A 21,215-nucleotide genomic window follows, 5' to 3' on the forward strand; every position below is an offset into this window, starting at 1 on the left:
CTACCTCCCCCAAAGGAACAATCACAATACCAGTAGATTGTCAGGCACCCAGTATTACTGCTGCATAGGTTAAAACAATACTGTCCAAGGCCAAGAATACAGCTTCTATGGGACCTGACAATATCCCTGGCTGTGTTCTACATGAACTACAGAGTGAACTGGCACCTCACCTGTGTGCCCTGTTCAATCACAGCCAATCACCTCAGGCTTTGTCCCTACCGAATGGTGCACTGCTACAGTCATCCCTCTCCACAAAGGAGGAGCAACTACAGACCCTGGAAACTATTGCCCCATTAGCCTGATGAGTCTGATATACAAAGTTGTGGAACTCATCATCATGGACCTAATAAACAAGGATATAGGGAATCGTCAAACTCTGGATCCCACACAGTTTGGTTTTGTGAAGGATATAGCATGCCTGCTCAACCTGGTTGACTTCTTTGAGTCAGTCATCAGAGCTGTGGATGAAGGCAGGGTAGTTCATACAGCCTACCTTGATCTGGCCAAGGTCTCTGATACCATTCTCCACTCAGGAATCATACAAAAAAATACTAAGCTAGGCATCAACCCCTATATCACTAGGTGGGTTGCAAACTGGCTCACAGATAGAACCCACAGTATGAAAGTAGCTGATTCCAAATCAGACTGTCGACCAGTCACGAGTGGTATCTCACAGGGTTCGGTCCTGGGTCCTCTCCTGTTTGGTATCTACTTCTCTGAAGTCCAGACCTTCACAAAGGGACTCTGGCTGACAAAATTTGCAGACGATTGCAAGTTGGAAGCTATTATTAACTCCAAGTGACGTTCACATCCTACATATAGGCCTCATTGACAGCAATGACTGGTGTCAGAATCATAGCCTTAAGCTCAATGCCAAAAAATGTGTCGTCATCCCCTTTGGGAAAAAACCAGTTGCCATGAATTACCACATCAATGGTAGTACAAAAGGCGTTATAAGAGATCTGGGAACACAGGTTGACAGGAACCTCTCTTTTGACCATCACACTGCCACTGTGGTCAGAAAGTCCTTCTATGTGGCAAATTTCATTACTAAAGGTTTTGCATCCAGGAAGAAAGAGGTCATCGTCTCCCTCTACTCTTCCCTCATTAGGCCAATCATCGAGTACAATGCCCCATTTGGCATGTACCTCACTAGACACCTGCAACAACTGGAGAGTTCACAAAAGTACCTCACTCATAGGATCCTAGGCCTTAAACACTTGTCCTATATGGGCAGGCTAAAAAAACTACAACTATTCTCTGTCTCATATTGCCTACTTAGAGGCGATCCTTGCTTGACTTACAAAGCCATGTCTGACCCAGCTCTGTTTGAAATAGCAATACCACAAAGGCAATTGTCAGAACCTATCTGCTTCCCCTATTCTCACCAACTTAAAGAAAACAGATTTAGTAAAACTGGAAACGTGCTACAACAAAATAGCTAAATTTGCAACTAACTCACCACTGCTCAGCCTTAAAACAACTTAAATGGTTAGAACTACCCCAGTACCTCACATTCACCCAACTCATCACTGCCCACAAACTGATACACCAACCAGAATCCTTCTCTCCATCTGCTCCAACACCAACCAGAATCCTTCTCTCCATCTGCTTCAACCCTGCACCAATACTCAAGTCCTCTGCTTCTCAGATCTTTTCTAAACATCTCCAAAAGTCTAACAATAATGCCAGTGACTCTCTCTACTAATTTCATCTCCAAAATTTGAAACATTATCCCTCAGTCTATTATATCTTCTACCAACCTCACCCACTTCAAAAAACTTAAGTCATCTGTTTAGCAAATGGATCTGCCCTTGCTCTAGCCCTGCCTAAGCCTTTTTTATATTATTCCTCAGCATTCAGTCATTTCACCTACCCATTTTATAGTCTTTCCACTTTATACCATGCTGAAGTATTTTATACTTATTTTTATAATATGTTCTACTAATTATTAATTACCTTCTCCTATCCCTACTGTCCCACCAACCTTCTCCTCCTCCCCACAATTAACTAACCATAAATCTACTCTACCCACTTTAACCCCCCAATATCCATATTTATTTATTTTTTTCTTTAACATTTGTTTACCGGGAAAGTCTGACTTGGAACACGCCAATTTTCAGTGGAGGCCTGGAGAGAAATGCTCCAGACACATGTCTTTGTAATGTGGGAGGAAACCGAAGCGTCCAGAATAAACCCATATGAATGCAGGGAGGACATACAAACTCCGCACAGAAGGAACCCCAGCAGAGAATCAAATTGGAGAACCTCTTGCTGTGAGGTCACAATGTTAATCACTGCACCACTGTGCCATCTGTATTTCTTCTCTATTCCTCCTCATTCTACTTAGCAATACTTACCTTTCTTCTAACTGAAAGTTTCTCCTTCCTCATACCTTCACTAACTTTTATCTACATTTGAGTGCTTCTATGCCTTTGTGCTTGATTTCTATACTAGGAATTGTATGTATGCTTCGTACTGTGGAAGTTTACTTTGAATTACTTTATGTATATATTATTCTATATCAGTCCATGTGAATCTTGTGATTTATACTATGTATAAAATTGTATTATGTAAAACTTCAGTGTATGTTTGTAATCTGCTAATTTGTCTTTGGAGCTTTTCTCCCCTGGCCCCTAATGAAAATGTGCTATGACACAGTCAGACCTTCCCTGTAAACAAATGCTAAATAAATAAATAAACATGTAAACCTACCAGCAGAAAGAGTTGATCCTGACAAAACTGTGGCAAAAGGGAAAAGTATTAAAAGTTGGAGACAGTAAAGTGTTTGTGGAAAATGATTATTCACCGAACACCAGCAAAACAGAAACAAATTTATTCCAGTAATCACAGAATTTTGAGAAGCAGATGCGATATTGAAGCTGTTGTATCCAGCTGACTTCAGAATATTCTCATTCTTCTGATAATAAAGCACACAGAGAGAAACTTTGCCAGTGGCACGTTTCACTATTTCAAAGGAAAATGTTGGTGAGATGGAGAAAAGCACTGGAGTTGACCCAGAAGAATCAGGAGTACCTTGCAAATGAACTGTAATCTGGAGTTGGGCGATGGAGATGAACAGGAAAACCAGCAACACATAAATTAGTGAATAACTGTGATACTGCAAAGCAGCAATCATATTTGTGAAATACGGCTGTCTAATAATAAGTGGAAACAGTGAAATGTTTGTTGACTTTGTTAAACTTGTGGGGAACTGAAAAGCATTAGTCTCATTTCATGTCATTAATGTTTGGAAGGACTCTAAGATTAGGGGGAAAAGAAAAAATATAACTATAGGTAAAAACGTCTGTTCTTAACAGTATTTTTATGAAACTTTTCACAATATAAATTGCATATTGTGTAGGAAAGTACTACTGTTCTTGTTTACAATAAACTTACTAAATTAAACAGATGCCTTTTTTCATCTTCCGCTTCTCTTTCTTTCTCCTTTTTTTTTTTGGTATTAAGAAATGTAGGCATTATACCGCGAAAAGAAATGCTAGACAAAAATCATGTTTAAGTTAATAGACCGCAATCTTTGGTTGTTGAAGTGGGTGATGCAGTGTAAAACTACACAGTTCATAATATATGTAGAGGTGATATATCGTTTTCTTAATTCTGCATAGGTGAATGTCCAGATTAAGACCCTTAACTTAATCTAATAAGGCATTTTAAGTGAAAACAATTAAAATGAGAACACCAAATAACATGAAAAGTTTTCCTTTTGCAATAAATGTTTCAGCTTGAATTTCAGGCTGCAGCAGACTACAGTTTTCTTTTCTTTTTTTTTTGTTACATTTCCATGAAAAACAAGATAATAACAGGGCAATAACAGTCAGAACTCTGGTTTCTTCATGGCTTACAGTTAATGATTTCTAAAAGCATTCAAGTTGTTTTCACATCTGGGAGGAATAAAGATAAAAAAAAAAAGAACAGTTACAAATTAGGGTAAGTAGAAGCAAAGGCAAGAACATAAATCTTAACGTAGATTACACCTTAAAGGAACACTACGGGCAAACAATGAAAAAACATATAATTTTTTATCTTGCCATGATTTACTGCACCTCCTAAAGCTGCCTGCAACAAATAAGTACTCATTCCGAATTTTAATTTTTTTCTTTACTCTTCTCTGCCCTCATGGGGGCAGTCATTGTGATTCCTTTGGAAAGTTAAATCTGTCTCAATGCACATACTGTGAGAACAAATAGCCCTACCATTTGTTGTCAGACTAGACTTCCATTCACTTAGAATGGGCCACCTGAAAAAAAATGCCAAGTTTGAGAGTCTGCAGCTCATGTGTCATTGACTAGTATGTGCTGAGTTTTACAAATGTTCCTACTGATGTACTACACATTCTCTGAAAGAAACTTGCAAAATTGTCAACTAATTACTGAGATAAAAAAGACTTTTCACAAGGAGCAGTTTTGCAAGTTTCAATGCCTGGCCAAGTTACACCTCCCATCTCCCCTCTTTCAGTGGGCTACAGTCTCACATTTCCACCTTGGGTAGATTCAACAATTTTGTCAGCTTTGCATGACAATATACATCAAATCCCAGCCTGGCGTGCCACTAAAAGTGTTCACTTCTGAATAGCATTTCCCCAGGAATAAATAAAAAAAAAAAAAAGCACACACATCAGTCCAGAGTCTGGGCCAATCTAGCCATTTCTTAAAACATTCAGTTTATAATGCATTTTGGCTGCTGACATGGTTATCTTTACATAGTTATTCTCTTATAGCATAACCTGAACTTATGGTATTCAATGCCAAGCTTTACAACAGTTCTCAGTTTCTTAACAATGACCTCGTAAGCCTCTGATGTGACCCAGTACTTTGTCAATATACTGTAAATACATAGATGAATACAAATATTTGTGCACATATGACACGTACACTAATACACATATACCATCATTAAAACAAGATAAATGCAATATAAATCATATCAATATAGTTATGATTTCTAGTTTATGACCCTGTTTGTCTATGGAAACTTCTTTTTGAATTTATGCTCAAGCAGTTCTATATCTGTTGTATAATATCTTCTTTAATTTGTTTCTCAATTTTCTAACCACTGTATGCTGCATCAATTGTAAAATTCTGATTTTACTCCTTTTATATTCTCTATGCTCTTTGTACAAAATAGCTATGTTTGTATAATTTATTTTTATTATTTTTTATAATTCTTTACTATGTATCTGAAGCTTTTCTCCCCGAGCCTCCGCTGAAAACGATCACCTTATGCCCAGTCAGACTAACCTGATAAACAAATGGAAAATAAATCAAAATAAAATATACTAAGAAAATCAATCAATATACCAAGAAAAATTCAAAACTTAAGAAAAAAAAAAACAAAGAAGGAAGGAAAATATTTCCTTGATGCTGTTATGAAAATCCCACTCACTTATTCAGATATTATGGGCAAACATATATATATATATATATATATATATATATATATATATATTATAACATATATAATATATTAGGCAAAACAACACACCCAACACACTAGTTATAGGTGACTCTATAGTCAGGCACACTGATGTCCCACTCATCAGGCTAAACAAGGAGAAGGTTACTGTCAGCTGCCTGTTGGGTGCCAGGATCTGCCACATAATCCACACACTCAGGTCACGCCACAACAAGTACAAATATGACTCTGTCATTGTCCATGTTGGTGTGAATGACCTGAGACATACCTCTCTGGACTACATGAAAAGAGACATGGAAGACCTCTCTGATCTTGTAGCCCAGGGAGGTATGACCCTAGCCCTGAGTAGCATTCTGCCATCGCCCAGAATAATACCGCAGTACAAGGACAAAATGATTGACTTCAACAATTGGCTAAGCTTCTGGTGTCATTCTAAGGGGATCCAGTATCTGTCTGCCTGGGACAACATGGTCGACAGACTACGATGCTTTGCCAGAGATGGCCTGCACCTGTCGCCCATGGGATTCCGGATACAGGCTAAGGCTCTTGCCGCCTCTATATTGCCATTTTTAGACAAGGTTCAAATGACAATTTCACCACCGTAACAGGAACAGGCAAGCAAACACTGAGGGTAATGCTACTCAATGCTAGAAATCTAAATCTCAAAATGCACTCATTCAAGGCACTCCTTAAAATGGAGAACATCGATATCTGTTCAGTGACTGAGACGTGGTTCAAGGCTCCAAAGAGCACCCCTGCACTACCAGGGTATAACTCATACCACATTTTTCGGCCACGTAACGTGGACCGGAACACCAAATGTGAACGTGTGTCCATATTCATTAAGAATATCCACAACTCCAGGCTAGTTGCTCAGCATAATGCATCCGAGGTTATCCAAGTGCAACTAACTCTGGGCAAAACTGCAATCCAAATTATAGCTTAATACAGATCCCCCATCATGCCCCAGGATTCCCACCCCTCTTTTCTTGATATACTGGAAAATATTAGGATTCAACCAAACACCCTAATAATGGGTGATTTCAAATACCCCACCATTAACTGGGAAATCTATTCATGTACCAACTACTTCGCTCAATGCTTTCTGGAATTCATAAATTCCAGTGCCCTGGATCAACTTATCCATACACCCACCAAGGGCAACAATATCCTAGACCTAGTCATTATCAACATGAGTGACCGGTGTTCCACACCAGAAGTCAACTCCTCGTTGGTCAGATCCAACCATAAGCTAATCACCCAAGATATCCACATCCCACCCCCACCCCCCATTAAGGAAACCACGGTAAAAAATTTCTCCAAAGCCAACTTCATGCTTCATAAGGCATAAGTGGCGAACTTCATGACACCCATGCAGATGGACAATACAGTTACGACTGATGAATCCTACACAAATGCACTCTATAAGCACTTACATGAGTGCATGGATCATGCTATCCTAAACAGGACCAAGAAACTATCCTCCAAAAAAAGGAAGCCAATCTGGTGGTCCCCTGCCATAAACAACCTATACAACAGAAGGAAGAAACTGTTGCAAAAGAGAGTAAAATCTCATGAGTGGTGGTACTCCCTGGTCAGCTTCAGTAAGAAGCTGAGATCCCTTATAAGAGCCTCCAACGCTAGTTATGAAAATAAAATCGCCACTGATTCTAAGGACAACCACAAAGCATTCTATAGCTATGTCAAGAATCTCAATGGCAATACCCAGATCTGGTCTGAGTTACAGCACAACGGCATGAAAATTACAGAACCAACTGATATTGCCAACATCCTGGCAGATAGGTTTAGTGCTAACTTTACCACCCTCTCACACCCTAAAGGGCCCATATCTATACAGGAAGAATGCAGAGTCCCTGTAATCACAACTACACAGGTAAAATCTGCACTCTCTAAAGCCAAAAACACAGCATCCATGGGACTGGACAACATCCCAGGCTGCATTTTACACGAACTTCAGAACAAACTGGCTCCCCAACTAAGCACCATGTTCAATCATAGTCTCACATCAGGCTTTGTGCCCACTGAATGGTGCACGGCAACAGTTATCCCACTCCACAAATGGGGAGCCACCACTGATCCCAGGAACTATCGCTCTATTAGCCTGACAAGCCTGGTCTGCAAGGCCATGGAACGTATTATCATGGAACTCATAAACAAAGACATTGGTAACCTCCAAACTCTGGACCCCACCCAGTTCGGGTTTGTGCAAGGCAGACCATGCATCCTGAACCTAAATCGACTTCTTTGAGGCAGTCACCAAAGCCGTACATGAGGCTAAGTTGGTTCACACAGCCTATCTTGACCTCGCCAAGGCTTCTGACACCATCCCCCATTCTGGAATTATAGCTAAACTTACTAAACTAGGTATAGGATCCCTACGTCACAAGATGGGTTTCCAACTGGCTCACTGACAGAACCCACACTGTAAAAGTTGCAGACTCCAAATCTGACATCAAACCAGTGACAAGTGGAGTACCACAGTGTTCAGTCCTGGGACCTCTCCTGTTTGGTATCTACTTCTCTGAAGTACAGGCTAACACAGAAGGCTTCTGGCTAATGAAGTTTGCAGATGACTGCAAACTAGGAGCCATAGTCGAGTCCCCAAATGATGTGGACATCCTACAGAAAGGCCTCACTGAGACAGATGCCTGGTGTCAGAGCCATGGCCTCAAGCTCAGTGCTAAAAAGTGCATTATCATCCCCTTTGGTAAAAACTCTGTACCCATGAACTACCACATAGGTAGCAGTCTACTTAACACCGAATGTGTGATCAGAGACCTTGGGACCCAAGTGGAAAGTAGTCTCTCCTTTGATAATCACATTGCCACAGTAGTCAAGAAGTCCTTCTACATGGCACACCTCATCACAAAAGGGTTCTCATCCAGGAAAAAAAGAGGTCATTGTTCCCCTCTACTCGACACTCATTAGACCCATTATAGAGTACAACGCCCCTTTTGGAATGTACCTCACAAGACATCTGCAGCAGCTGGAAAGGCCACAGAAATATCTCACAAAGAGGATTACTGGCCTCAAACAGATGCCTTACACTGACCGTCTCAAAAAACTCCAGCTTTATTCTGTAGCATATCGCCTACTCCGAGGAGATCTCTGCCTAACATATAAAGCTATATTAAACCCAGAGCTGTTGGACATGCTACACCTAAAGAAATTTCAATCCCTCCGAACGACATGCTCTAGGGACCTAAACCTTGTCACCACAATAAACAGGACATGCTGGAGGGATAGATTCCTGTCCCAGAGACTTCCTATACTCTGGAACAAGCTACCCATCTATGTCAAGCAAAGATCCTCATTAGCACTCTTCAAGAAAAATCTTTGAGTGGATGGGAAATAGGAAATATACCCTAGGAATCACTTCTGTGGCTCTGCTCGACAGTGGCACAGGAAAATAACTTTCTTGGGTGGCATAAACCAGGGAACCTTGTTGGCTAGGCTTACTTAGGCCCTTGGGCCGATAGCCTAGTACCTACCTATGAACCTATTATTAAACTAAATACAATATTATGTAGCATTGAAATGTGCTGACATTATAAGGGTGACAGTTCATTATTTACTCATAAAGCAAATGTCAGAGTGGAAAAGTTCAAATAGTGGATAAAGAGGAGGAGGGGAAGAGAAGAAAGCGTGAGAAAAAGTATTTGTAGAAGTAATAATTAGGGTAGATATGGGAGGCAGGAGAAAAAAATGAGTAAAAGTAACATTACAAGTAAGAGAAACGAAACCAAGAAAAAGAATAAATAACATGAACAACGAAATTTACAGCTGCAGACTGTCAAGTGGATTGGTAGCAGGTGTCATAAAACTGGGTTTGGAGAAATGTTTGGTGATGCTGAACAAACAGATTTGTCCGCATTAAGAGTGTGAGTGTGTGTGTGTGTGTGTAAAAGAACTATAAAGCAAATCTGCACGGACACCTGCTTGTTGCCCTGCTGCGGGGACACCTTTGCAAGTGCAGTGGACTGGCTCCAGTAGGAAGGGATGGCAGCATACCTTTCAACATCATACAACAAGAAATCTGGACAAGGCCATAAATAATAGGGGACAAGGGCCCAAAAATTTGGACAATTTATAAATATTGCACTTACAAATTTAAAAAGTTGATAAACAGGTTTTGCATTACAGTGAATTTTCTTAAGGATATGAATTCTGAAAATCAAATGCCTGTCAACTTTCTGACTTCAGTGTTCAATGATTTGCCAGTGATTTGACAGAAAACTACAATTTTATGAAAAACAGACAAAAAATCTGGACTTTCTACAAAAATCTATACTGTTGAGAGATATGGATGGGAGCCCTGAACCAACACCCATCAATCAGTTTCATTTGTTTGCCAAAGCCATTACAGCAGTGTTTTGCAGAGAGGTGGGAAAAGCCTTAAATTTGACTGGTATGTTGTGTGGATGTGGGTAGCTGTGTTTGTGGAAAGTGGAGGTAAGTGTGGTGCGAATGTTATGGATTATGAAATGGAGAGATTAAGAGTAAAACTGCGCTCAGTGAAGTCCCTAGCAATTTCATCACTGCTTGATTCAGACATATACATTCCCCTGTGTTTGTTAGTACTATGTTTGAATGCATTGTTTTGGAGTGAGGTATTACTGCTACAGCTGCTGCTAGTCTTTCAATACAAGTATCTGCTTTAGAAGTTTTCTCCAGGAGTCTGTTGCTGAGAGGATAAGAGACATGCTACAGATATACAACCAAGACAAACTAGATAAAGCAAAAGTAAGAAAAAGTACTTGGTCAAATCAGAGGCTTGGGAGGTCATTGTTAAGAAACTGAGAACTGTTGTAAACTTTATCATTAAATACCATAGGTTTAGGTTAAACTATAAGTGAATAACTATGTAAAGATAACCATGTCAGCAGCCAAAATGCATTACAAGTTGAATATTTTACTGTGCACATTTTAAAAAATGGAAAGACTCGCCTAAACTCCGGACTGATGCGTTTCCCTTTTTTTTTTTTTTTTAATTCCTGGGAAATGCTATTCAGAAGTGAAGAGACATAGAAGGGAACAGATTTAGTGGCACACCAGGCTGTGATTTTTTTTATGTCTATTGTCATGCACAACTGACTAAATAGTTGAATCTAGTAAAGCTGGAAATGTGAGACTGTAGCCCACTGAAGGAGGGGAGATGGGATGAGTAACCTGGCCAGGAACTTAAACTTGCAAAACTGCTCCTTGTGAAAATTATTTTTTATCTCAGTAATTTGTTGACACTTTTGCAAAATTCTTTCAAAGAATGTGTAATACATCAGTAGGAACAATATTTGTAAAACTCAGTACATACCAGTCAACGACACATGAGCTGCAGACTCTCAAACTTGGCAGTTTTTTTCAGGTGTTCTAAGTGAATGGAAGTCTAGTCTGACAACAAATGGTAGGGCTATTTGTTCTCAGTCTGTGCATTATGGGACAGATTTAGCTTTCCAAAGGAATCACGATGTCTGCCCCCATGAGGGCAGACAAGAGTAAAAACAAAATAAAATTAGGAATGAGTACTTATTTTGCTGCAGGAAGCTTTGGGTAGTGTAGTAATTCATGGCAAGATAAAAAAATATATGTTTTTTTCATCATTTGCCCATAGTGGTCCTTTAATTTCAGATTAAGACCTGTATTAGCAGCTGTAAATTTGGCATGAGTGTTCCTATTAAGAGGGTTAAACTTCATTATTTGAAATGCATATAATTGTGTGTGTTTGCTAGGGGGTGTTTTTGAGGCGTTTTATTAAAACAAAAAAATCTTACAAATATGACATAGGTTACAATGTTGATGATAAAAAAAAATGTATAAAAGATTGGCCTCCCAAACATTAACGGGTGCATATATCACAAAAGCTGGAAACAAACATTTAAAATGCTGCCTTACATAACAGATGGGAATAATGACTTCTTAACCATAATGGCAACACTTGCCATATTAAACCTAAAACTGCTATTATGCAGCTTAAAAAAAAGACAATAAATCAGCTTCCAGTAGGAATATTACTTATGGTGAGAGTGAAATTTGAACCGTAACAATGAAGACATATGCGGGGGGCCTAAAAAGGAAAATATAACAAAAGAAGGTAGATTTCTGAAGAAATTTATGAAGATATGTGGTATGAAACACGTGAATTCAGTATCAGGAACTCGGACAGAAGGTATAATAAATGGGCTAGACTAGACAGAAATTAACAGGAACATGTGCATTTGATTAAGAAATTTGACAGACTTCCAATAACTATTTCAGATTATGTGCAAATAATTACCAAGATAAAAATACAGGGTAATGAAGTAAAGATAAGACACTGGTGCTTCCCCACCTACCTGTTAAAAGACAGGAATATAAGGAATGGGTATTGAAACTTATGCAGGAGTTACTAGGGAAGATATTAAACACACTTTATTGCAAGCACAGAAAACAAATCACTGCAAAACGTAAACGCTTTAATCCATCCACCAATGTTTTCTCCTCAAACAACATGTAAGACTTCTTCAGACTAACAAATTAAAAATAAAAAATCACCTAATATACATGTAAAATTCATTAAATTCATGATTAACATTAAAACATCTGTTTACAAGGCTCATTGAAAATTACCATTTAACTATTAAAAAAACACACTTTCGTGATTTTTTTAAAACTCCTTCTTCATTAGTTTAAATTCATGATCACACAATATAATTTATTTAAAAACATAAAATAAATAAAAATACAAAAATAAAAACTACTAAATATTTATACCTTTTTTAAACCTTTTTGTATTCTTTGTTTTCTGAAAATTCATTTCCTAGCTACTAAACACCATCTGACCTAAAAAAAAGATTAAACTAAAAGTAAAGCTAAATCTTGGCTCTTAACACTGAGGTTAGGGAGAGGTTCATTAAGGGGTCATTAAGCCCTGGGAAATTAGAAATAAGTAGCCAAAGCATTTGATCTCCATTTTCCTTTAATTTTTCTAATTTTTTCTTTCTCTTTTGACCTGTTTTAAAATATCCAGAGGCAGTTATATTAATGTCCCCTTGTTGGCCCAATATTTCCATCTTGTAATGTGTGTGTGGGCACTGATTACAGTGTCCACATTGTATATGTTCCATATTTTTATTTTTATATTATAGTGACATTTTTTTTTTTAGATTACTTATTTATTTTTTTATTTTTTAACAAATTTTTAATGCTTCTGCCATTTTTGTTACAACAACCTTAGCATCTCTTCTTTCTTTCTTTCAGATGTCAGTGTGTGAAACAAAATTGCTCCATTCTTTTCTCTTTCTTCTTCTTAATTTTAATATTCAATTTTTTAAATTAAATCACTAATGCTGAATTATAACAACTTTTTGTCGAAAAAAAATCATCTCAAATGATCTCTCATACCTCATGGTGGGGTATACATGAAAAAATAATATCAATGATCAATCACAAAAAAAAATGAGATCAGAATAAATCTGACTTAATGTCCCCAATAGGTCCCAATCCAATCCTTTTTTATATATATCATCATGGCCCAAATATGTTGTTTTATATGTTCATATATCATATTTTTGCCAAGCTGGTTGTGGAATAATTTAACATCTATTATGCCTTCCAGTAGCAAATGTCTAAAAATTTTATCTATTTTTGGTAGGCTTTGTACTTCATTTAAAAAGAACTATTCTATATTTTTACCCCATCCTAAGATACTATGCATTTTTTTTACATATATAATGTTTTCCATTATAAATATTTTCCTGGCGGTTTTCATCCAACACCTTAGGGGGAAGTGTGACACAAAGATATTAAGCACTCCAGAATTAACAGCTGGTGAGTAGAATGAAATGAACGTGGAGTTTAAAAACAGGGTAGAAATAAAAAAAGAGATCTGGTTAAGAAGTAATGAGAATTATTTACAGGGCTTGGCAAAGTTTAAAGTATTACAAAATAAGGGGAATTTCACAGAACAATAAGAGGTAGAATTTCTGAGTGCTAAAGAGAAAATAAGGGAGTATCTGGATAACAAGCATAAGTACAGAAAGATCACTGTTAAGCAACTGCTTTTTGATAAGAACTCCAGAGCATGAAACCTTTTAGCACAACAATTTAGGCAACTTGCCAAACTTAAGGAGCTTATATATGGTAAAATAACCAAGATCATGTAAAGGTATTAGAGATGCGGTGGTGGTGCTGCGGTAGCGTTGTCGCCTCACAGTATGACGTTGTCCTGTTCGATTCTCAGCTAGAGCGTCTTCTGTGTGGAGACATGCGTGAATGGGCATACCTTAGTTGAAGGTTGTACGTCACGGCTGGCAACTCGGTACGTAAAAATCTACTGCCAATCATTAGCGGACCGGAGTGCCGCTGTGGCGACCCCTAACCGGGAAAAGCCAAAAGAAACATGTAAAGGTATTAGAGATATTTCAGAAATTTTAGAAAAACTGTATAAAGCAGAGGACTGGGGAAATACAAGAAAAAGCACAAATGGAAATATTTATGGATGACTTAAACATGCCAAGATTAGACGTAGATGAAGCTCATTAACTAACATTTAAGATAGGAGAGGAGATTAAACTGGTGATGTTTAACCAATCTTCAAGAAATTCTGCAGGAATAGATGGTATTTTGGTGGAAGTCTGGCTGCAAGGAGGGAAGAAAATAATAAAGATCTGGAAGGTTTTGTTTAATAGTATTTTAAAAGGAGGGGAGGCACCAACATCCTGGGGAAAAAGCTGTGGTGGTTGTATGTAACAACTAAAGACAATAAAGACCTATGATCTAGATTCATATAGGCCCATTTCAGTATTAAGCAATGATTATAAAGTGGTTATGTCTATCATGGCTAAAAGAATCACAAAGTTGATGCCAAAATGGATAGTTTTGGACCAATGTCATTTTTGTGAAGGGGAGGAAAGCATTTGACAACATTAACAGAATGATGATTCAGAGGGAAGCAGAATGTAAGAAATTAAATCTGTTAATGATAGGTCTTGATGCAGAGAAAGCATTCAATAGAGTTAGCTGGGATTTTATGAGTAGGGCAATGGAAGCATTTGTATTTTCTGATACAATAATAAGATTAATTAGAATGTTATTTGAGGGCTCACAAACAAAATCAAAGTGGGAAGGTTCCTCTCTGTTAAGTTGTGTCTGAACTGATACATCAGTGCTTTTAATTATGACAATGACACTCAGAAAGACTGTGTATCTCCAAATAATAAGATTAATTAGAATGATATTTGAGGGCTCACAAACAAAAATCAAAGTGGGAAGGTTCCTTTCTGTTAAGTTGTGTCTGAACTGATACATCAGTGTTTTTAATTATGACAATGACACTCAGAAAGACTGTGTAGCTCCAAATATGCATTTATCTTCTTATAGGTCCTGAGGAAGCCAAACAGAAAACACCTGGTGGAAATAACTTTTTTTTTCTGTAATATTTACTTAAATGTCTGTTTCAGCTACATTCTTGTATTCAGTCATAAACAAAAGCAGGATGAACCTGTCTTTTTGCATTTTCAGCTTGTTTATTTAGATGTACTACTGCACATTTTAAACATACCTACTTCACCATGCTGCAAATATTTAACATACCTTCCAAAGACTCTATTCCAGTTGCTTGTGCTAACAAGTCTTCATGTCTTGCAACTACCTAGAAATAAAAAATAACTAAATTACACTGACAACAGCAATTTATAGTTTGACAGGTTAAATATGTAACACAATCAGTAGTAGTAGAGCAGTGTTATATACTGAGATGAACAAAATATATACACACACACACACACACACACACACACACACACACACACACACACACACACACACACACACACACACACAGGTTAATACGTAAAGTATTAGGCTAGCTGCCATTGCAGGCCACTTTAAGCCTAGCCAATTTTCCTTTTTTTGTGCTCAAAATAACCTATCCAATTTGATTACAAATTGGCCTTACTCATCCCATGGTCGACAATTATAGATTAACCTTAATGAAAATAACTGAGATAATACCACTGATAATTGATTGGGAGTTGTGCATGGGATAAAGCATTCAGGAACTGCCTCTGTCCATTAGTAACACAGTGGCAGTCCTGGGGTAAATCTTCTGTTTACCATCCCCATATCTAAGTTGCTCTTGAGTATGGACAGTGGTGAACTTTGTTTTATGTGGGTCTCTATTTGTGTGTGTGTGTGTATATATATATATATATATATATATATATATATATATATATATACACACACACATACACACACACACACATATATATATATATATACACACACACACATATATGCACACACAGACATATATAAATAAAACAAAAATAGTTATGAAGTACAAATGTAAGCCCACAATGACTTGATCACAGCAAAGAGAGAGAGAAAGCTCATTGCAATAATAAACATTTCTCAAAAGCAGAACACTTTACTACTGAATAACTTTACAGAAGAAACTAATATGATTTACTGTTTTGTCATTATTATTATTATATTTAAAACAACTGAACTAGAACACTGATGCCAACTTTTAGCCATTACATTTTTTATAAATTAAAAAAATATATATGAAAGCACAATGGTACATGTCAGTAATTAACACAGAAAATCAATTATACATAATATATACCGAATATTAATACATTTTAAATCATGAGTTTACCAAAGAATTGTTTAACTATTAAGATGTAAAAAGATACAGTTCATAAGTAATGTGAAGAATCTTCAGTACAGCAGACAAAATACAGTTACCATGACAAAATACAGTTACCATTCTGTGCAACTCTGTCTATCTTTGTTTTGCAAATATGATTCTACAGATGCTAAATGGAAACAGATTCAAGATCTTTGAGCTGTACACTGGGGGGAGCTATTGTTAAAATTTAAGGAGGTAATGTTGAACTGAGAGATTTAAGTAACATAGGGAGGTAATATACAGAGATCAGATGAAGTTTTTTCCTCCCCAAGTTCCTCCTCGCGACACTGATGGCAAATGCCTCTGGTTTTAATTTAAGTTCAGCATCACTGGCAAGTAAGAGAACAGCATGTGCCAAAGATAACTCTGTTCTCATATAATGTCTCTCTTTCCTTCTTAATTAGTAAAAGTATGAATCTGAAGTTAGAAAAAAAAATTCCCACACTCAGGACACACAAGATATAATTATCTTACCAGTGCACTAATTGTGCTAATGAAATAATTTACCTACAGCTACAAATAAAAAATGAATGAAAAATCCCACCTAGAAGTAAAGTATCATGCTGTTTAACACACACACACACACACACACACACACACACACACACACACACACACACACACACACACACACACACACACAGTCGCTTTGTAAAAAAATGACAGCCAACGCAAGCATAAGAGATAATTACTTGAAATTAGTTGCTCCAGGCAACCAATCCTAGGCCTTCCTCAGCAATCTCTCATCAAGAGCAGCTGAAGCTCCAGTTTTAAGGTGCATTTTTTTTCTTGCACGTTTTAAACAAACACTGGCAGGACACCAGCTATATAGCACTAACAGTACCAATTACAAAGGAAAACTGTTATAAGAGCTATGACAATTAATGCAGTTCAATTCTTCAGACTATCATTATGAACTTTAAAAAAGAGTTGCTTCAAAAATACTCAAGGGCATGTTCTGTCATGCTTCACCCAAAGTTTTATTCAAACAAACTCCAAGGGGCTTTTTTCCCAGAAGTATAAGTGCTTTTGCCAATGTCACCTCTGCACTGACCACAACCCCTTTCAAACTGCCCCCCAGCAGTGATTGGGGCTCTAGCAATGGCATGAAGCAGCTGTAAACCAACCTTTCCAACCAGGATGTAGCATGGAAAAATTCAAAATATATGACCACTGCAGAGAGATCTCAGAAGGTCCTGGTTTAGCTGAAATCAGGTGTGTTATGAAGAAAAAACAAATTAAATAAATACATGCATAACAACAGTAGTGCTTTAACCATGTTAGTGTCATGCTAATATATGTATTGTTGTACTTTAATTGACAAATAATAATAAAATATTCATCCAAATGCACATTGTGTCAAAGTGAATACTCAGGGAATTTATTCATGAGAGATTCTGTGACATCATTATTGTCTCTGCTTGCAGTAAATTAATACGTGATGTATTTATACGTTGCACTTACCCATCTGACCATGAAAAGTACATTTATTAAGTAAACAAAGATTAGAGTAACTTAAAAGCATCTGTCTGCCAGACTCATTCCTTCCAGTGATACAGAGAGAAATTAAATTGTGAGTGGGGAAGTAAGCATTTAAAGCACAACTTTTAAAATCCTTTCTCAAGATTCTCCATGGAAACTAGTGAATTCTTTGTAAATCTTCACAGGTTATTTCAAAACATTGTCCCCAGACCTTCAGCAGTTCAACAGATCATAAACCTATCAAATCAGATGATGGCATGTTTGGAATATTTTTATTTTATTAAAGCATTTTTGTCACTGAACTTGTGTTGTTATCAGAATCACACCACAAGCAGTAGTTAGTGCAACAAAGCAGGTAAAGCACTTCTGCAGTTTAGGGAGAAGCAAAAGCCACTAGTTTATTTCCATGGTGTTTATTTCATCAATGTTCTAAACTGTTTGCCCTGATGACGAGTATGTTAGTAGCAAGAAAAACAGTTCAGACCAGACTTCTCTTTACCTCCAGGAACTTGGTCTAACTCATCCAACAGTATTCCTGGGTGGTTTCAGATAAATTGAGAAATAAAATCCCTCCACCCTGTTCTTCTTTTGCCCCAGGGCCTCCTCTCAGTGGGGTGTGCCTGCTGTATCTGCGGTTTAAGTCACTCAGGATCATCCTCAAAGGGTATCCAATCTACCTCAACTGACTCACCCCAATTCATCAGCAACACCTCTGTTAGAAATCTTCTCTTATGCAGAACTCCTCAATCTCACAAAGAATATGCCAAGCTATCTTGTTACTTATGTCACTTGTATTGGATGATCTCATCCCTCATGACCTTATGTGAGTACAGAGATAGAGACTAACTGGTAAAATGAGAACTTTGGCCCATTACTTCACTGCCATGGTCCAAGTACTATACATACAGCACTGTCATTGCTGCCCCCCATTTGCTGGTCAATCTCACAATCTACCCTACCTTCATTATGAAGAAAATCCAAAAATTCTTAAAACTTCTTGAGGTAGCAACTCCCCCCCCCCCCTCACCTGCACAAAGCAATCTACTCCTCTGTGATAGAGAACCATGACTAGTGAGTACAGAAGAACTCATTTACTTGACTCTAACAGAACATCATTGTCTGCAAGCAACAAAGATGCAAACTTCCTGTCTCCAACTGAGTATTCTCCAAACTTTCACAACTCTGATATCCTGTCCATAAAAATCAGGGACAGAAGAAGAGGTTCTCCCATGGTGGAGTCTTATGCCCACCTTCAGCATCTGACTTAACACTGAAAATGTGAATACAACTATAGCTCTTCAAAAACAGGGACCTGAGGCACAGTAGCTGACCTGAGACACCTCCTGCAAAACATTCTGCGGTACAACACCAATTACTTTAACTATATCATGAATGAAAGCCTCATCTGGGTAAAGACTACTACAATATGAACAGCTCCTAATGTGGATGCAAAGTTATTTAGTTGTAACAGCAGCGTTGTTATGCATATGAGACAATGACTGAAAGTGCAGCACACCTTCACCACCTCATCTTGCAGATAACCATGAAGAAAAGTATCAAGACTTCTTTGGAAGTGAACAAGCAAACTATAACAATGAAATAACAATTAAACATTTGAATTTAAATACATCACAGAGCTACATAAATTGTGTTAGTTTTCTTCTATGTGCCCTTCTTATTTCGTCTGTAACCACCACCACATAGGTTCAATGCTATTTGCAGATTAAACAACTAACAGAGGAAATCAGTGAAGTTGTAATGTAAATACAGTACTATAGCCAGGGTATTTTTTCTTACTTTGTTTTATGTAAATAGGGCAATGCATATCAGCACTGTGCACTTGCTAGCATTTCTCAAGTTTAACTGCTCCCAAGCATGTCTTCATCTGGAAGCAGTGAAAGACCATGACAGTGGCTCCAGCTTCCTCTCCAAAACTGTACTCAACTTAGCTGATGTCTGACATAATGACCTCATTTCCAAATACAGACTGTCAACTTTTCATGATACTCAACAGTCTGATTTAGTTGCAGAGCAGAAAAAACAAGCTAGCTACAAAGAGTGATCTCTAAAACCAGGGAGGCTTATTACTAGTAAATCAAATGCTCAGGTATACAGAAAAAATTGCTCAAAATTTCTTCCAGGTGTGATGGAAATAAGAGAAAAGAAAGGAAGACATTCAAAACAAAATTTTTCTCAACTCACTTGCAAGTGCAGTTCTTTGTCTAACTGGCTGATTCCTTGAGCAAGTTTTGCAAGCTGCTCTGCTATAACTGCGTGATGAATCGCTTGAGCAGTGTATGATTTTACATCGAAGTCTTCTTTCACAAAGTCAGTGTAACATTCTAGGGGGAAAAACAAAAATTAATTACACCACAGGCATCTTTCATCAGCTAAATTATTACACTCTTCTTAAAACATGTTTTGATCAGGTCTTGATCTTCTATGCAGTACCAATGCTGCGTTACCACTGTTTTGCTAGTAATATTTTATAATTACCTCCCCTCTAAAATGGCATGATGAGGCCTCATCATCTGGCTTTACCAACTCTGCCAAGATATATCAGACATGGAGAAACAATTTTCACACATTTTGTTTTTAAACTCTGGAATACCTTCTCTATTGAACTAATCAAAGCAGCCTGCAGAGATCTTCAAAATTTGCTTCCCTGATTTCTTGTATCAGCAGTAATATTAGAACTGTACATAGTAAGATAACCTGAAATGGTAACACTAAGACACACACGCACGCACACAAAAATGTTCATGTCTTCACAGCCAAGGCTGCTGCTGCTGCTTACAATGCACAGAGCTGTAACACTTCAAGGAGAACTTAAGGCTGCTAGGGATGCTTTCTCAAAATAAAATGGATTTGACATAAGGAAATTTTCCTGGTTAACTGGGACTTGGAAATACAGATCAGGGAACATACGAAAGCCCTCATCACTCTCCTTGTGATAGTAGAGAAAAAGGTAATTACTTTTAAGTGGAAAACACAACATAGGCCAATCTGGGATGCAGTCAATGAGATGATGGAGAAGTAAGATCATTAGATATCAGCTCTGTGTAAAAGAAGGTTAGCAAGAGAACTGCACTGAAATAGGATGTGTGGCAGACAATAATAGATTCCAAAGGAAGAGGAAAAGAGGAGAATTAAACTCTTAAAACCCAGAAAAGATTATTTAAAAGTCATGAAAGTGGTAAAAGGTACCCAATGACAGATCGAGGTAGAGGTTCAGGTTAGAGTGCAGCACATTGTTGAAGTAGGCTAGAACTTCTATTTTATAAAAATGTGTGCTTTTTTTTTCTTTTCCTTTTCTTTTATTAGCCACTGCAGACAGTTTAAAGTTAAAAGGAGGGGGGAAGAGTAAAATGATTTAGTAAAATTGTTAGTATATATATATATATATATATATATATATATATATTAGTAAATCCAGACACTATACATGAAAGAGAGCTAGTTTAAAGTTATCTGCAATATTTATGGAATGTAGATGCTGGTATTGGACCGAGATCCTTTATATATGGCATACATAAGGGAATAAAGTAAATACATTAAATGATCACAAAGGGCTCAGTTACCAACATAGAAAGAGAACTAAAACCAA

At 37.5% G+C, this 21,215-nt stretch overlaps 1 protein-coding gene across 1 annotated transcript in view; it reads right to left on the minus strand.

The window, feature by feature from the left end:
- The window catches only part of COG5 (component of oligomeric golgi complex 5), a 3,265,454-nt gene that overhangs the window by 3,198,256 nt on the left and 45,983 nt on the right, over positions 1-21,215 (minus strand). The window contains exons 2-3 of the mRNA XM_044088540.1: positions 19,811-19,950; positions 15,022-15,079 (exon numbers count right to left, since the gene is read on the minus strand). Of these exons, the coding sequence (XP_043944475.1) occupies positions 15,022-15,079; positions 19,811-19,950 (198 nt within the window). The remainder of the gene's footprint in view (positions 1-15,021; positions 15,080-19,810; positions 19,951-21,215) is intronic.

Source organism: Protopterus annectens, chromosome 11.part0, assembly GCF_019279795.1.
Source record: "Protopterus annectens isolate FY-2018-M chromosome 11.part0, PAN1.0, whole genome shotgun sequence".
NCBI lineage: Eukaryota > Metazoa > Chordata > Ceratodontiformes > Protopteridae > Protopterus > Protopterus annectens.